Here is a 16,310-nt window from a genome sequence, read left to right on the forward strand (position 1 = left end):
TTAGGCTGAGGTGATCAGGCACTGATTACAGAAGATGTGGATGAGAGAAATAAGTAACTCTGAAGTTATTTTTGGATTCCTGACTCAGTCTACAGCTACAGCAAGATCTCTGCCTGTGCCTTTATTCCCAAGGAGGTTCAAAGCAGGCAGAAAGTAGGTGGCTCCGCAACCTATACTAGAGTCAAGAGGGCAAATTTATTTGAGATGCTTGGATGTACACTTGCACACACAGAAGTGGACTGAGATTTATGGTCTCTCCTTCACAAGATGGGTCTAAATTTCAGTACCCTCTTAGAAGAAGAGGAAGTTAAAACTATAGTTGAATCTATGATTGCTCCAAATAACCTGGTACTTAGAGGTGGAAGCAGCTACAGAGTGAAAAACCCATCAGTCTGTAGAGATGTCACTTTGAGGACTGAAAGCTTTAGAGAAGCACATCAATTGCTCCTCTAATTGAAGGCAGCCCTAAATATCTCAGACAAGGCAGCTAGAAGAGGAGGATATGTGTGCTGTAGAAGACATACTTGAAGAACTATCAAAGTAGCTGGGGGTGGAGCAAGAAAAAAAGGGAGACTAGCCACAGGTCTTGAAGCTCATACAATGACTCCTGACTTTCCTACTCCTCCCTCAAGAGAAGGAGTAATCTTGGGAAAGGAAAGAGAAGTCAGAGGGTAGAAGAGTGAAGTAAATCTCTTACCTCCTCATCCTCTAGCCTCTTGTCCTTATCCAGATTTAGCAAGACAGCTTGAAAAGCAGTGAGGCTGCCCAGCTGACCAGCATTCCTGGCTGGCAAACAGCCTCTTAAACAAACTGCTGGTTGCTGCTTTGCTGGCAGTTTGAAGTGTGCTGCCCTGCACAAAAGGACTAAGGAAACTTTGAAACCCAGGTATAGCTGTCACTCTTCTCTGTGGAAAATGATTTCTTTGGATGAGGCTAAGATAGCAACCTGGCATAATGTACCTGCTTCTTCCCCTCCTGGCATGCAAGAGATAGATGATTGAAAGTGGAAGAGAAGAAAAAGTCACTTTGTTCCTAACAGGCTTTTGAATGCCTGGTGAAACAAAAGCTGAGGCAACCACACATCTGTGGTAGAGACAAGCCACAGGCTTTCACAAGCATAGTCAGAAGATGTTAGGAGCAAACACATATCTCAAGTAATGGGTAGCAACCAGTAAGAATTTGAAACAATATTCTCATATCCAAGTGCCTTCAAAAAGATATCTAATAGATTTTTCAGAATAAATGTAGAGTGGCAAAAAGGTGTTCCCTCCAGTCATCCGTAAATTACACAACACTAGTGACTCGGATCTCATGCTTTATGGACCACGTGCTTCTGCTCTTACTGAGCAGTGATACAAAGCTCTAACTAGATCAGCCTACTGGATTTACTCACCAATTTCGAGAAATGAGGTTTGGGTGTCTGCATGAATTGAACTGGAAGGCCCTCTCTCCTGTTTAAATACAGTAGTATTTATAGCTTTATGTCAATTTAAATGTTACAATGTTTCGCAATCATGTATTTAAACACAGAAATCTGTTTATTTACCCAAACAAAACAGAGGAAATGATTCCAGCCCTCAGGTTTTGAATTCTCGTTTAAACATGTGAACATCAGTTCACAACTTAGAGATGTTTGTGTATCTATGTACCTCCAAAATACTCATATTTCATAGGCTTTTTCACATTAATATTCACCAACAGTATCACAAAAGTTCTTTTTCTTTTACATAACTGTAAGCAACAGTAATTCTAGAAACACTAGAGAAAAAAAGCATAGCAATGTCCACAGTTACAAGAAAAAGTGCACATTACTTGGTCACAATCACAGTCATTACTTGGAAAACTATATGTAACAAGTAGATATAAAATATCACTGATGCCTTAAACTCATTGTCAAAAATGGAGTTACATAAAATTTTGTACATGAAATAAGGCAAATTTAGGAATGCACAAGAAACTTGTTATTCAACGAAAGCTAAACAACAGAACAGATAGTACAGTAAGCATAAACTAAAGTACTTTTTTCTATATACTTAAAAATAAGCCTGCCGTAGTGCACAAAGAAAACACCATTAATGTGTAATCAATATTATAAAATAAGAAATAGAGGGGTTGGGAAGAGGGGGGAAGGAGAGAGAAGAGTTTTGTTATAGTTGCAGCTGCATCCATTTACAGTTTTGTACAGGTTTTAGCTAGGCCTGGGAATTATACAAATCATACCAGAAGTGTCAATGACCCTCCTCAGTAAGAATTTTGTTTAAATTAAGGAAAAAAATAAATACTCACAAGAGTGCAAATTTTCAGATTGTCACTTGCAACCTCTTAACATTCATCATCTACATCCAATCACAACTAGAGGGACTTGAGTAAGACAGCAGCAGTGATCATGGATTTAGATGAGCTCATCGTAAGAAATCAATTTATCTTCTTTTTTTTCTCGACGATATGTCTTTTTTAAAAAACCCTCAACTCTTTGTTAATCACTAATAAAGCTGCAATATATTACAGAATGGAGTTGAGAATGGTATGAATGCAGGAAATGCATGCTTCCTTTGGAAGGTATTCCATAGATGACAATTTACAGTACACAGGGGAAGAATTATCCAGCATCAAGAGTTACTCATTATAGAAAGAATATGAAGTTGGGGAGAAGGGCACAGCCAGGGGTTCAGGAGAGGAAGGGGGGACTTAAAATAGCTCCTCAAAACATTTTCAGGACCAGTGAAAAAGTTTACCAAAGTAAAAATGAAAAATCTTGAATGAAAACAAAAATCTTTTGTTTTGTTTTTTATAAAAATTACATTTTTTTTAAAATACAAGATCCTTTTAATTGCAATTGTGCCCTGTAGCAACAGGACATTTGGCAACGTTTTGCCATATACTGCAGCTTTAAGTCCAATGAGTCAGTATCACATTCCACTAATATTGCACTTGGATCTTGAACCATTTTTTTTTAAATCATCACAGCATCTTCTGTTTCCTCCACTTGTTAGAACGAGTTAATTTCTAGCCACTTTTTCGATATTTATGCTGACACACTAAAACAAAAGCAATAGGCTGGACACAGGAAAGTACCTCGGAAATACCAGAGGTCGAAGTTCACTTGAAGCACCTTAACACATCACTTTATGGATCAAGAACAATGTGGCATTATGGTAATTAACTCTCCTAAAATACTGTGCAGTAACTGAAGTGTGTGCTCAGGGAAATCAAAATGTCATTAGTGGAAACTCTGAGATAAGACCAGGCCAATGTGAAGGTCACATGACTCAGTTCTGCTGCAAAATAAGGTTTTCCAGTTCATCTGCAGAACGCAATAAAAATGCGGCTGATTCTCGATAACCTGCCACAAGCTGCCTCACTGCATTTATTTCAGTTGGACTCAGCTGGGGTCTAGAGCTTGAACTACTGGAGGATCCAGAGCTGGTTGCTAACTGCCTCTTCATACTGAGATCTGTTGGACCTGCAGATAACAAAGGAAAAGAAAAGAACCTTCAGATCTGCTTCCAGAGACATTTCACAGGTTTGTAGCTACAAATGCAGAACAGCAAAATCTGCTCTGAGCCGAGTGCCAGTGAGAAGCAGCCGAGGCCAGAACACACTGTTCAGTTACCAGCTGCCTTGACGGGAACCATGGTGATTTATATCTATATATGACAGACAACCTTCAAATTCTACTTACGCAACGTAAGAGGCAAGTCTGCTGCCAGCAGAAAGTTACCCTTTGGGGGGTATCCCAACAGTTTAAGCCACTCCCACCCCAACACTGCCCTAAGATCTGATGGTGGTGAGCAGGCAGAAGGTTCATCTCCTGTGCCTCCCCCAGCTCCAGCTGCCACCATAGCCTTCATGGCAACCTGCATACTTACAGTTTTTTATCACAGAATATCAAACTTATGTTCTCTAGATATCTGTTTTCATGTTTTATGCTTCAATCAGCATGCAGCCAGATTGTGAATCCCTTACAGACTTAGATAAATGGTCATTGACTAGCTCTGATGCCACATGATAGCTTATATAAATAGCTGTCATGAATGAGATGAGGCTGGTGACAATCTGGTCACTAGAGCAAGGAGTCATCTGCGGGCGCTGCCTACAGCTGGCAACATATTGCAAGGATCTTGTAAGGCTTGAACACTGACAAGAGAATCTGCAGCAATCACTATGTTGCATTGGCCTCTTACACCAACGTGCCTGCACTTTTCACCAAAGAATATTCTCTGCTGCGTGCAAAAGAAAGCACTCCTGAGGGTAGTCTGCCGGGTACGGTGATCAACAAAACTATTCGCCATCGTGAAGTTCAGCTTTGTGTGGAATTTCCCTCGTCAACTGACCATAGTTATTTATCAGGCAAGATGTGTGGTGCTTTGATGAGTTGTTTGCATTTTCCAGTTAACGTTTTTTCTGCCTGGAGCATAAATTCAGACAGGAAGCACTGGACTGAGGACTTTTTTTAAATATAGAAGGATACAGATGGCAAGTACATAGAAGGATACAGAAGACAAGATGGCAACAGGGAAGGTTCAGACTGGGCATTAAGAAAAATTCCTTTACAGACTGGTGAAGCACTGGAACAGGCTGCCCAGGGAAGTGGTGAAGTCACCATCTCTGGAGGTGTTCAAAAAGTGTGTAGTCACGGCACTTCCGGACATGGTTTAGTTGTCATGGTGATGTTGGGTTGACGGTTGGACTTGATGATCATACGAGGTCTTTTCTAATCTTAATGATTTTATGATTCTATGATTCTATACCTATCAAGCAGTTTGTTTTGTACAAATCTGGAAAAATACAGTTCATTTGTTTTGACAATGTAGGCAATCTACCCATGCAGAAGATCAGACTAGCCTGATCATAGAATCATAGAATCATAGAACTGTCTGGGCTGGAAGGGACCTGAAAGATCATCTAGTTCCAACCCCCCTGCCATGGGCAGGGACATCACCCACTAGATCAGGTTGCTCAGAGCCCCATCCAGCCTGGCCTTAAAAACTTCCAGGGATCTTAATAGTCTCCTGGAAATTGGGATCAAGTTATCCAAAGCAAAGTATCTTGCTTTATATAAGAGGAACATCACTGTTCAATTTAATTGGGACAACGTATGTCAATGCCGAAGTTTTCTCAGCATTGGCTCAGTGGACGGATCTTGATTCCTAAAAAGACAGGAATAACTTTAAAATTTAGCATATTCAACTGTAGAATACAAAACACATGAATTCATACTCTACAAGTTCTCCTAAATAATCCCACCAGAATCACAAGATTCAAACACAGACTCGCTATCCTAAGCACTAATGAAAAGAGATTTACTGATTCCCAGAAGCTGAAGACCTGGTCTTAAACCGTACTTATTTTTCTTTCTTTTCTGTGGATGCCGAGATACTTCTGAGACCACCAAGAACACGGAGATTGCAATGTCCCTGCACTCACTGAAGTTAATGAAAATCTCCCCTTGCGTGAATGAAAGCAGAGCTGCGGCTCTGAAAAGAAACTACTCAAACATAAAGGGTCCTATTAGATCTTTCTTCCTAGTACTCAACTAGCATGAGCAGCACTTAGTCTTACAACTGCATTACCCAGTTTTACACTGGCATAAAATGAATTGACTTTTAAAGGACTTCCAGTGTACAAAGGATAAATAAAAGGACAATTAGCTCAGCGAATTTGTTTCAGTGTGACTGCATGCTGCAGGGAAATGATCACAGTGTGAAGAAGCTCAGAGGATATTTCTAAGCAAAATCTTAACCCAGTACAGAGCAGAAGAGTATACAAATCATAAAGTCAGCTGGACTGAATGGTTGTAAGAAGCCATTAAAGACTTCTATATTTATTGAGGCAGTAGTGAAAAAGCTACCACTGACATATTGAGGGCATTGTGCTTCATATGAACCTACTTTAACTTTTATGTTCTTTCCTTGACTCTCATTCATGTCACAGCCCAAATCACACACTCTCACACAATATATGGTAGAACAGAGCTTCTGCAGCAGGGCACGTATCTTTTCGGAAGCCTTCAGTCTTGAAGGGCTTTTCACATAGGTAATCCAGATTTTTAAGTAATAGAATAAGATATAAGCTTCTTTTGCTTGTAAGTAGAAAATACATAGAAATGTTCTTGCGTACACCACTGAGGTTTTCTTTACAAAACTTGATCACACAACATCAAAGCACTGCTCTGAAAGGAAAACTAGGAGGAGACTAGATGTCCAGAATGCATAAATCAGTGTAAATCCTCACAAGTCTATAGGGTGTCAGGGATTTACACAAACTGCAGATGTGGCCCTGTATTCCTAGATGTCTGGATTAACTATCATGCGGAAAGTTTTTTAACTTTTCAGAATGTGTATCTCTGAATCTCTGAGGATGCTGGAAATGAAGTTTTGTGCACATGCAAATCTGCAGTCTGCGTACACAATGAACACCAGGACCAAGAACCTCTCCGGGTCTGCGAGACTTCTGTTGTATTCAGAGTTCTTGTGTACAAAGGAAATTAAGAAATCATGGATTTTAACTTAACCCAGCTACTTCACACTATGTGATTTTTTTTATTTCTATGTACTAAGAAAATAGGCTTTTACTTTACTCCTCAACTCCTGCCTTGTACTTAACAAGTCACAGTGCTGTCCTTTTTCTCCTCAAAGAAAAAAGCAAGAAACACGCACACAGAAAGGTGTTCACAGGTATGGTTTCAGGACAGTGAGCACACCTGTACCTTTTCAGGAAGGAAAGCTGCATGTGCTGGCAGAGGAGCTGAACAGAAAGAGAACAAGCCATGCTTGATGTGGGGATAAGGATTGTAGTTCTTCTTTTAATTATGTTATATTACCTCTACACCTCACCCCCAAAGCTTGCCTATGACAGCTCAAGCTTTATGTCTGGGAGAACATCTCGCTCAGAGACTAGCCCCAGGATGTATTAGGCTCATCTCAGCTTTTAATACCTATGATAGACATTCACTGGCAGTAGTACTGATTCTTAAAGGTTGTCCAGGCTGCTATATGCTAAAATGCTATAACTTGTCTGTAGCTTCACCAAGTCATACCTGACTGTTCAGAAAATAAGGAATAAATCATAGAATGGCTTAGGCTGGAAGGGACCACAGAGATCATTTTAATCCACCCTCCCTGTTGTGGGCAGAGACTCCTCTCAACTAGATCAGTTAACACACGGGGACCGCATGGAGATCGAACCCGCGACCTTGGTGTTATCAGCACTACGCTCAAACCAGCTGAGCTAACTGGCTTACAGGCTAGATTTTTATTGGGTAACTTCATGCAAATCAGCTATCAAAGCACAGAAATCTAGATCTTACCAAATATCCACCACATTTCTTCAACCAGACAGATAAATGACAGATATTCTGAAGGCTTAAAATAGCTGGTTAAGGTAGACACTTCATGTACATCTATCTCCAGAAGCTATCACTACTGATGACTAAACCTAGAGAAAGCTGCCATTTCTTGTAATAACTATCCTTACTTCAGATAGAACTATTTCCTTAGTGTACTTAATATTATTTATTAAGCTGCCAGTCTTCATAGGAACAAGGGAGTATATCCTTATACAGAGGGAAATCTGTGAAACTGCACATTTTAGCATAGTGCTTCCTATCCTAGAGTACTTCAGGTCAATTAAAAATCTTGATTGGAAACATTATCAGGTTCCACAATGTCTGTGTGAGCAAGCAAAGATTAAACATATATTGCAGAAATGAAGACAGGACACTTATTTTTATTCATTAACTTCTCTTAATGCATACTATTATAACTCACAATTGCCACCTCCCATGTTTTTATAACAGCAAAATATTCTCTTAAGCAGTGGGTTACACAAATTGGTGAGACAGATCCTTTATTTTATAGTCTTTCAAAAGACTGAAGTATTGTTTCTCTATCTCTTGCCAAGGCCACCAGATTGACACTTTAACATGGGAATATTTTTGATTGAGCACCTCAGTCCAGGTACGTAGATCTAATTTCCCCTGTGAGGTGGAATTGTTCTTGTTGAAACTACACCAAGCTGAACATGAGAACTCTGAAAATCCACTCTTCATGTGCTAGACAACCATTTATCAAATTAGCTGCCACGAGTATCTGCCGTTAAGTACATTGGAGGACAAATGGCTTTTCCGTAAATTGCAAGACTTAAATGGAACTAGTTATTGCCTCATGCACTACTCATTAGCAAATGATTTATATCACATTCCAAGATATGGGTCAGATGTAGATGTGCTGTTACTGATTGCTTAGACACTATCAACTGTCTCAGCAAAAATCCCTTAAGAATTCTATGCTGTCACTGAGTTGCTACCAATCTTATAATTAACAACTACTGAAAGAATAATAAATGTGCCAATGACTCTCAAAATGGCTATCACTATTGCAGATAATAATTTAGAAAAACAAAAATATTTTTAAATAGCTATATGTGCTTAAGCATCCATGCTTCTACATTTTCATTAATAGTTAAGCAACCTTTTCGATCAGTGAAGACATAAAAAGCAGTGGCACTTATTTGAAAAACACATTTGCCCAGGTTTTAAAGACTCTTGTGTATCTTTTCTATTGTACTAGTTCTCCTCTACCTTTTTTTCCCATGAGTGACTTCAGAAGTGAGTAGGTACTAGATCCTCATATACTCCAATAAAACTAAATAGAAACAACTATCAAACTATACTACTTTTTCCAAATCAGATGTATTTATAATTGCAAGAGTATTTTATTATGATATCATGCATCTGTCAATGTTTCTTTTCCTCCTGCCTAACAGAGAGCAGATGTGCCAAAAACTATTGTTTCGAGTGTCAGGAGATCTCAGATCAAGGAAACAGAGACTTGTGAATTAGACCTTTTAAGCTTCTTTTTTCCTTCTACACCTTTCCCTCTGGAAAACATACCTTCAGTTAGTTTAGATAGCAGAAGAAAACTGTTGTGTTGCCTGAGGAAAGAGATGTGAAAACAGAAATATCTGCAGCCACTGAACCTCATGTCTTTTCAACAACTAGCAAACAGGCTGGATTGTGATGAAATTATTACACGAGATCTTGCAGTAATGTTTCCTATCCACCACAAGAGACTAATTATGTGGCATACTCCTGCCTTGCTTTAATGGCTGTGTTCTGAGCTTTGCGCAAAAGTAGGAAAGTAGGATACTGCCCATTTCAACTCCATACCTATGTTGAGAGAAGACTAATACTTGCAGATGCCACATATCTGACAATTTGAAGAGAAGGAGGAAGGGGGAAGAAGAATGTGAGGATGACCTTAATATAGAATCCAGCCAGCATTTCCCAGTGAGAAATTCCTACCTTTGCCACAACATAGGTCCAACCATTTAACTTCTCCCAGCCCTACATTTTGCCTTTTTAAAACGGACTAAACATACTTTCCCAGCTTCCTAACACTATCACTCAGGATGTGCTTGTGGTGTGAACATGTTCAGGTTCAGCTGAACAACTCACCTGAGCTCGAAGGGGACTGGACGTTTGTGGTGCCTGGGATGCAGTGCTGAGTTGTGGCTGTGGTAGAGGTAGGCTGCGGATCTGTGTAGAGAAATGGAGATACAACAGTTATTTGTCTTACTATGACATGAGGGCATGTCCTGCATGGCCAGCCTGCCACTGAGTTTGAAACACCCTCTTTTTTACATGCACAAGGAAAAATGACTGCCTAGAAAACCAAGCAACCATGTAGAGGACAAAAACCCAAATCACCTCCAGGAAACCCAGAAATGGCAACAGAAACACTCTTCACACATCTTAGGGAAAATGGACTTTAGGAAATGAAGTGGCTGTGGAGAGCAAGGTTCTGACAAGTTCACCCTTGCTTCAGAGAGTGCTGAGAGTCGACAGTCATCAGGAGAGGGCAGAGGGCAACCACCTGGACAGAAACTTGTGGGGAGACGGGGCCATCTGACTCTGTCGGGAGAGGCTCAGGCAGTGTGCAAGGACTTCAGTAGCTTCTGGAGGCAGCAAGAGATTTTGCTCCCAACAGAGCAGCCTGTCTCCTGTCCTCACCCTCCTGCTCTCAAGCTGGGAACCCCTCCAAGCTCAGTTTAGGTGTGATGGAGTGTGGACAGCTGAAGCCTTTGTGGCTGGCTAGGAGCTGGCAAGAAAATTTTGTTTACATCCACTGAGCTACCTCATCCTGGAGATTTTTCATTGAGTTCTGGATCAGGAACCGCATTAGCCTTAAAAAAGAGAGCCATGGAAATCCACCCTTCTCAAAGAGCAGCTCTCCTTTAACATCTACGACAGTCAAGGACAACGTGGCTAAAGGCTTCTCCCCAGCCCATGTATAGGCTGATAGAGGCTCTGTCAACCCACAGATTGCTTGAGGTGAAGCTTTACAGCTTATCTGGCTTGGCCTAAAAGGTTTAAAAGCAGAGGAAAAGAGAGACCTAGAGGCTGTAAGCCCAAGCCTTTTCCTGCTGTGCTTTTTTCCTGCCCACAATAAAGGAGGTGTCACTGTACAAGCTGTTGTGTTCTGCTTGCTCATAATGAGCAGTTGCATGAAGGCTTGCCCCAGACAGTTGTGTAGGGAGCTAATAATTATGGTTCTGTAATTAGCCATGTGGAAGGACAGACTGAGGAGGGAAGCACTGCAACTGCAGGCACAGAGAAGTCCCTGAGCCAGAGCCACCAAACAGTTGGGCGATCAGATAGCTACGTCTGTAAGATCGGCTCAGAGTAGGGATGAATTTTACAGGGGAGGAAATAACAAAATTAAATGAGTCACAGCATACAAAATACACACATCAGCCGAACTACTAGATAGGACATAGTCATTGTACTACCATGTGACAAGGCCCAGAAATAGGTATTCAAGCAGTGAGTTTTAGCTAGTTTTTGCAACTACTTATTTTTCTGTTTTAGCAAATGCACAAAACCAGACTGCATTTGTTTACATACACGTGCTGACTGAGGTGTATATTTTTACACTAGGAGAACATTTGTAAATGTGACAAGAACATTTGATGGGTTACTACGCTGAAAAGGAAATGCATTCTTAAATTACTTCTTAGGACCTGAAAATAATTCACAAACAAATATCCTGTTCTCCAGAGAGGGAACTCATTAACCATTGCAACAGCCTTGAGTATATTTGGAACAAGAGTCCTTGAAACAGAATAACGATTGCAAACAACTGTCTTGTGAGGTCCGTCAGGAGGGCAATGGTTACCACTCTCAACTATAACTCCATCCATTCCTCTTATTCTATAAATTAAAAAAGCAAATGTCTATGGACATATCAGAGAAGATTAACAGATTCCAAAGAACCAGCCTCCAAGTCCTGGAATTTCTCCTGTACAGAAATCAGCTAATGGAGCCAGCGCACTTTACTCTCAATGGTAGAAGCAGCCACCGGATGGCTGGAAACATATCCTGTGCCTCACGCCACTGCCCGAAACACTATCCTGGGCCTAGAAAAACAGATCTTGTGGTGACACAGCACTCCAGAAAGAACTGAGTCAGATAAAGGGACTCATTTTAAAAATAATCTTATAATCAATTTGGCCAAAGAACGTGGTATCAAGTAGGTATATCATATTCCCTATCATGCACCAGCCTCTGGAAAAAATGAATGATACAATGGACTGTTATAAAACAATTTGAAAGCAATGGGAGGTGGAACTTTTGAAAACTGGGACGAGCAGTTAGCACAAGCCACCTGGTTAGTTAACACCAGAGGATCCATCAATAGTTCTGGTCCTGCTCATTCAGATCCTTTAGGTACAGCCGAAGGAGATAAGTCCCTGTAGTGTATGAAAAGAATTTGCTGGGAAAAACTGTCTGGGTATTTCTTGCTTCAGGCAAAGGCAAGCCCATTCATGGGACTGCTTTCGCTCAAGGACCTGGAACTACTTGGTGGGTGTTGATCAAAGATGGTGAAGCCAAACGTGTACCTCAAGGGAATTTAACTCTGAGTGAGAACACTTGATTTAAAACTATATGATGCTGTTACATAATACTAACAGTGTTCAGTAACTGCCTTTCAAGACAATATACTAGTGACGACCAGAGCTAGTCTTGTCATGTCCAATAACTTCCTTGAAGTGAACCCACAACCCATAGACATGAATTGTAACAAATTTCACATCAGCTTTCCTGCCCTGAGAGATTGCTATGATAGATGGAACCCAGAATTCTGAACTCAGTGAACTGATTGAACTTTTATATGAAAGTAGATCATAAACTCGTGATCAATATGACGTAATGGTATGGCATAAGGAGTAGAATGTCCTGGTTTGAGCTAAACAGAAACAGTTCTGTTCAGTGATTTTTACTTCTCAGCTCATTCTCCTCTAAGAGGCTGCACTTTCTGAAGTTCGCAGCATGTTTCTGCAGACAGTGTGTGCTACTGGCAGTGATAACACCTGATGTTTGCAGTTACTGCCTGGGACTGGTATGCAGAAAGGCTCTGGCTGATATTTATTCCTACAGTGACCAAGGCCACTGCTGGCTCCTGTGTGCCACGCTGCGGGTGCCGGGTAGTAAGAGGGGTCACAAGGAAATAAAATGTTGCACCTCCGGGGAGTAATAGACAGGGTAGGTGACCAATGAGAATATTCTATTCCATATACGTCATATTTAGTATAAAACTGAGGGTTTACTTCTCTTTTTCTTCTCTTCTGCAATGGCTGGTGTCCAGGGAGGACTCCATCTGATCTTCTGCCTGTGATCCCAATCCCGAGTTTCTGAATGCAGCTCCCGTATCCAGCTCCCTTCTGCTGCTGAGCCTGGGGTTTCCCCAGTGCCACCTGCTCTGTAGTATCAGTGGTAGTTGCTTTTGGAGGGGGGACGTGGGTTTGATATCGGTTTTGTATATATGTACATAGTTCACTATTTTTATTATTTCTTTATTCATTAAAGCTGTTTTAATTTTTTTTTTCCAATCCATAAGACTCTGCCTCATTCTCTTTTCCTTCCCATTTGAGGAGAGAGAGGGTGCTTTAACTGTGAAAAAAACACTGGAGTCCTCTTAAGTTAAAGGTACAAAGAAAACATTATTTCTAATCAGAAAGCAACATTAACTTATGATGTTGAATTTGTACCTCATTTTTTAAAACTGCAGGCTGACATGACATAGAATACTTTTGCCTAAATCCCACAAATCATTAAAAAATGGGAGTTATGAAAATGTATCCTATTACAAGAGGTTTGAAGGGAAGAACAAGCACACAAACCAGTTGTGATTCCTCACAGTTTAAGATTATATAAAATAGGACAATTCTGATGGCTTCTGCTGACAAAAAACACATGGGGAGTTTAATCCTACTCTTACTTGGGTGAATGAGAAAATGCCAACTGTTTTCAGTGAGAACTGACTCGAGTCTTCTCTATCCACAATGTAAAAGACAATTTTAAATTCTTCTGCATTTTCCCAAGAAACAAGATTTCCACAGCCTGTCTTACTCTTACGAAAATATTTTATCAGAGATCATATTCCGTACCTCATCTGTGTTTTTCATGCATATGGAAGCAATTGTTATCATCATTCACTCTCTTTAAGTCAAAGACAACTAAAATATTATCTTTTTAAAGCCTTTTGAAAATTTAATGCAAATCATGCACAGGCTTTTGAGAGTGGGGAGTGAAGAAGCAGACATGACTGGAGGTCATCAGGACACCACATACCAGGAAGCCCTTGCAGGCTGTGTTTTGAAAATCACTTAGCGTGTTGAATATAGAGGCTGTAGCTGAACAATTACCATCTTGCCTAAGTCAGTTCATGTACCTGAAGTAGCACTCTCTTCAGCCAGAGAGGGATCAGCCAGGACAAAACCCCAGAGATTTCTCTATCCTCCTAGACATTTTTTAAATACGGTTCTTGGAGGCAAGAGACCCTCAAGCTTCCAGAGTAATCACTTTTGTCTGACAGACAGACAATACCCTTGTTATCAGAATGGGCCAACCTTTTCCTTTGCTCTGAATTTGTACAAAATCAATATGGGGGACTATTTCAAACAAATAATAGAATTTGTTTACATGTGTTTGTTACAAAAGCTTGCTAATGTAAGAAGAAAGGAATGCTGTCTGAATAAATGGCACCTCTGGTTTTTTTCAGACAAGCATACAGCCTCATGGTGACACATAATTGCCTGCATCATTTTTAGTTTACAGTGTAAATGGATATGCTGATTTCTCATTTAACACTGGGTATGCCCAATCTTTATCTGCAGTAAATTAAAGTAGCTAGAAAGACCACAGGAGAAATCTGGGTCAATTCATTTATGTTACAAAATATGGACTTCAGTGTTTTCAAACTCCAGCCACAAAGAAACTAATGGCTTCATTTTGTGATCAGTGTAGAGAGGTCAATAATGACAGTGTAGGGCCTCATAAAGTCTTGCAAATCGACTGAAGATCTAACCTGGCATTTTTTTTTACTCAGCTTTGTTAGAGACTTCAGGTTCAGTCTTGGCTTACTGTGAATTAGTCCCTTGAAACTGAAAGGCTACTAGTATGCAGCACGTTAAGTATTTCGCTCAGCAGTAGCTGCTTGCGGGATTACGTTCCTGCTCATTATATGATAACAGCCTACAGGTATCGAACCCCTTGGACTGGGTTTCTGTACAGCAGGGGGAAACCTACACATGAGCACATATGCACACAGGCATATTTTGTAAGGAAACTTACCACTGCTAGAAGCATCATTGAGATTTAGCAGCCCACCTCCGAGCCCTCGGTAACTATGGTAACTGTAGGTCCCATTGCCATTGATGTACAACACCTCCTGTGTGCTGGAAACAGCTGATGTTGAGTAAGTGACCTGGGTTGGCTCCTGTTTGTACTGCTTGTCAGCTGGAGCAGCCTCATCCTGCAAAACCAAGAAAAGGTTCTGAATTATTGTTACATTTTACCTTGCTTAAGAGGGTCTTTTTCAGTGTTGAAACGTCCCATCTATTGCTTTCAGAAAAGTATTAATACATGTTAAACAAGCATGGATGTGCTTCTGCTTGACCAAGTATCAGCTGAAAAGAAACAATGGAAATGAGCAAGAATACAGGTTTCCTACAAATCTAAGAATATTCATTTATTTCTGCTCCATGAGCCAACAATACTGTTTCTCAAAGAGAATGTAACCTCCCTCCTTGAACAGGTCACAGTCTCCCGCAAAATTCAACTCTGTCCAGAAATAGTGTGGGAAAGGATAGAAAAAAAGGCATTACTTTCTGAGTGCAGGAGTGACTTTTCTGAGCCAGAGAATCATGTTTCTTGACAAGACAAACCAACACAGAATGCATCAACTACTTCTTTTGATGTATCAGCTTCAGGAATGACAGAAGGAACAGAGAAATGGACTGTTTCTACACCATGAGCTCCCCTCAATGCTCCCTGTTTGCCTCTTGGATGCTTGCATAATATTTAACAGGATTTAGCACAACAGCCCTCCCATAGTCCCCTGAAGGAGCTCATGCTTCCAGTGAAAGTGTATTTTTCCCCATCTGCAGTTACTGCATCTACTGCTTAGACCACCTCACCTCCACTCATGATCACAGAATGCCCCTGTGGCAACTTTAGTAATGACACAGGTGAAAAAAAGAAAAGCATTATGAGAAGATTTAGTGTGCTTTAGTACTTGTTAACATGGAAAACTACCAGTGTGTGACCTGTTAGCCCACCACAGGGAACTACATGCCAGAATTTCTGATTTAGTCTGCAAATGTATTTGAACTTTGTTTCTTTTACCTTGCATATTTTTTTAATGGGCCTCATTTTACACTCTTACCTGATGAAAATATCTTTCAGCAATTTCAAATAAAACGGACTTATGGAAGACCAGTATTTTAAAAAATAGGGGTGAGGAAGTTTGCAGATCTTTTCAGAAAATTTAACTGAAAAATGATCTGTTAGAATTATCTCCCCTTTGGGTAAGATTTTGTCCATTTTGTGCTTCTCTCTTCTGCACAAGACTTTTATGATTGCTAAATATACCAAACTTATTAAGAATGCTATAAAGTATCTCAAAACTTTTCTTACAGTATTTACTTAAGAATGTGCATACCAGCACAGAGGGATCAAATAGTTCAGTTTTCAGTCTCTGTGTCAAAAGCATAAAGGGTTCAGAAGCAGCTTTTCTGTTCTCAGTAGGAAGAGTCATCAGTTCCATCTCTCGAATAAGACACTACCAACTTTTCTGAGATGAAGATATCCCTGTTTTGCAGATATGTATTGGTAAAAGAGAATTGGGCACAACGGAGATGACTCAGGAGAAAGTGTATATATTATTAACAGAAATTTTAATATTTAATACAGAACACTGAACTGTCAGATAATTAATTCCATAAACAATTAGAATGGGGCCTCTTAG

At 40.3% G+C, this 16,310-nt stretch overlaps 1 protein-coding gene across 1 annotated transcript; it reads right to left on the minus strand.

The window, feature by feature from the left end:
• Positions 1-1,517: 1,517 nt before the first annotated feature.
• LOC104272857 (nucleolar protein 4-like) lies at positions 1,518-16,109 on the minus strand. The gene is made up of 4 exons (XM_009867959.1): positions 16,005-16,109; positions 14,636-14,837; positions 9,458-9,538; positions 1,518-3,463 (listed from the first exon to the last, which is right to left on the minus strand). Exons 1-4 carry the CDS (start codon positions 16,107-16,109, stop codon positions 3,270-3,272), a joined length of 582 nt encoding a protein of 193 aa, XP_009866261.1. The 3' UTR covers positions 1,518-3,269.
• Between the last annotated feature and the right edge of the window lie 201 nt (positions 16,110-16,310).

This window comes from Apaloderma vittatum, unplaced genomic scaffold, assembly GCF_000703405.1.
Source record: "Apaloderma vittatum isolate BGI_N311 unplaced genomic scaffold, ASM70340v1 scaffold18994, whole genome shotgun sequence".
Taxonomy (NCBI): domain Eukaryota; kingdom Metazoa; phylum Chordata; class Aves; order Trogoniformes; family Trogonidae; genus Apaloderma; species Apaloderma vittatum.

Coding starts and splice junctions, on each gene's coding strand:
- LOC104272857 (XM_009867959.1), bottom strand. CDS start 16,109: ATGGAACTGATGACTCTTCCTACTGAGAACAGAAAAGCTGCTTCTGAA. Junction 14,838..16,004: donor TATTTGATCCCTCTGTGCTG/GTATGCACATTC, acceptor ACAATAATTCAG/AACCTTTTCTTGGTTTTGCA. Junction 3,464..9,457: donor CCAGTCCCCTTCGAGCTCAG/GTGAGTTGTTCA, acceptor TGTTATCTGCAG/GTCCAACAGATCTCAGTATG.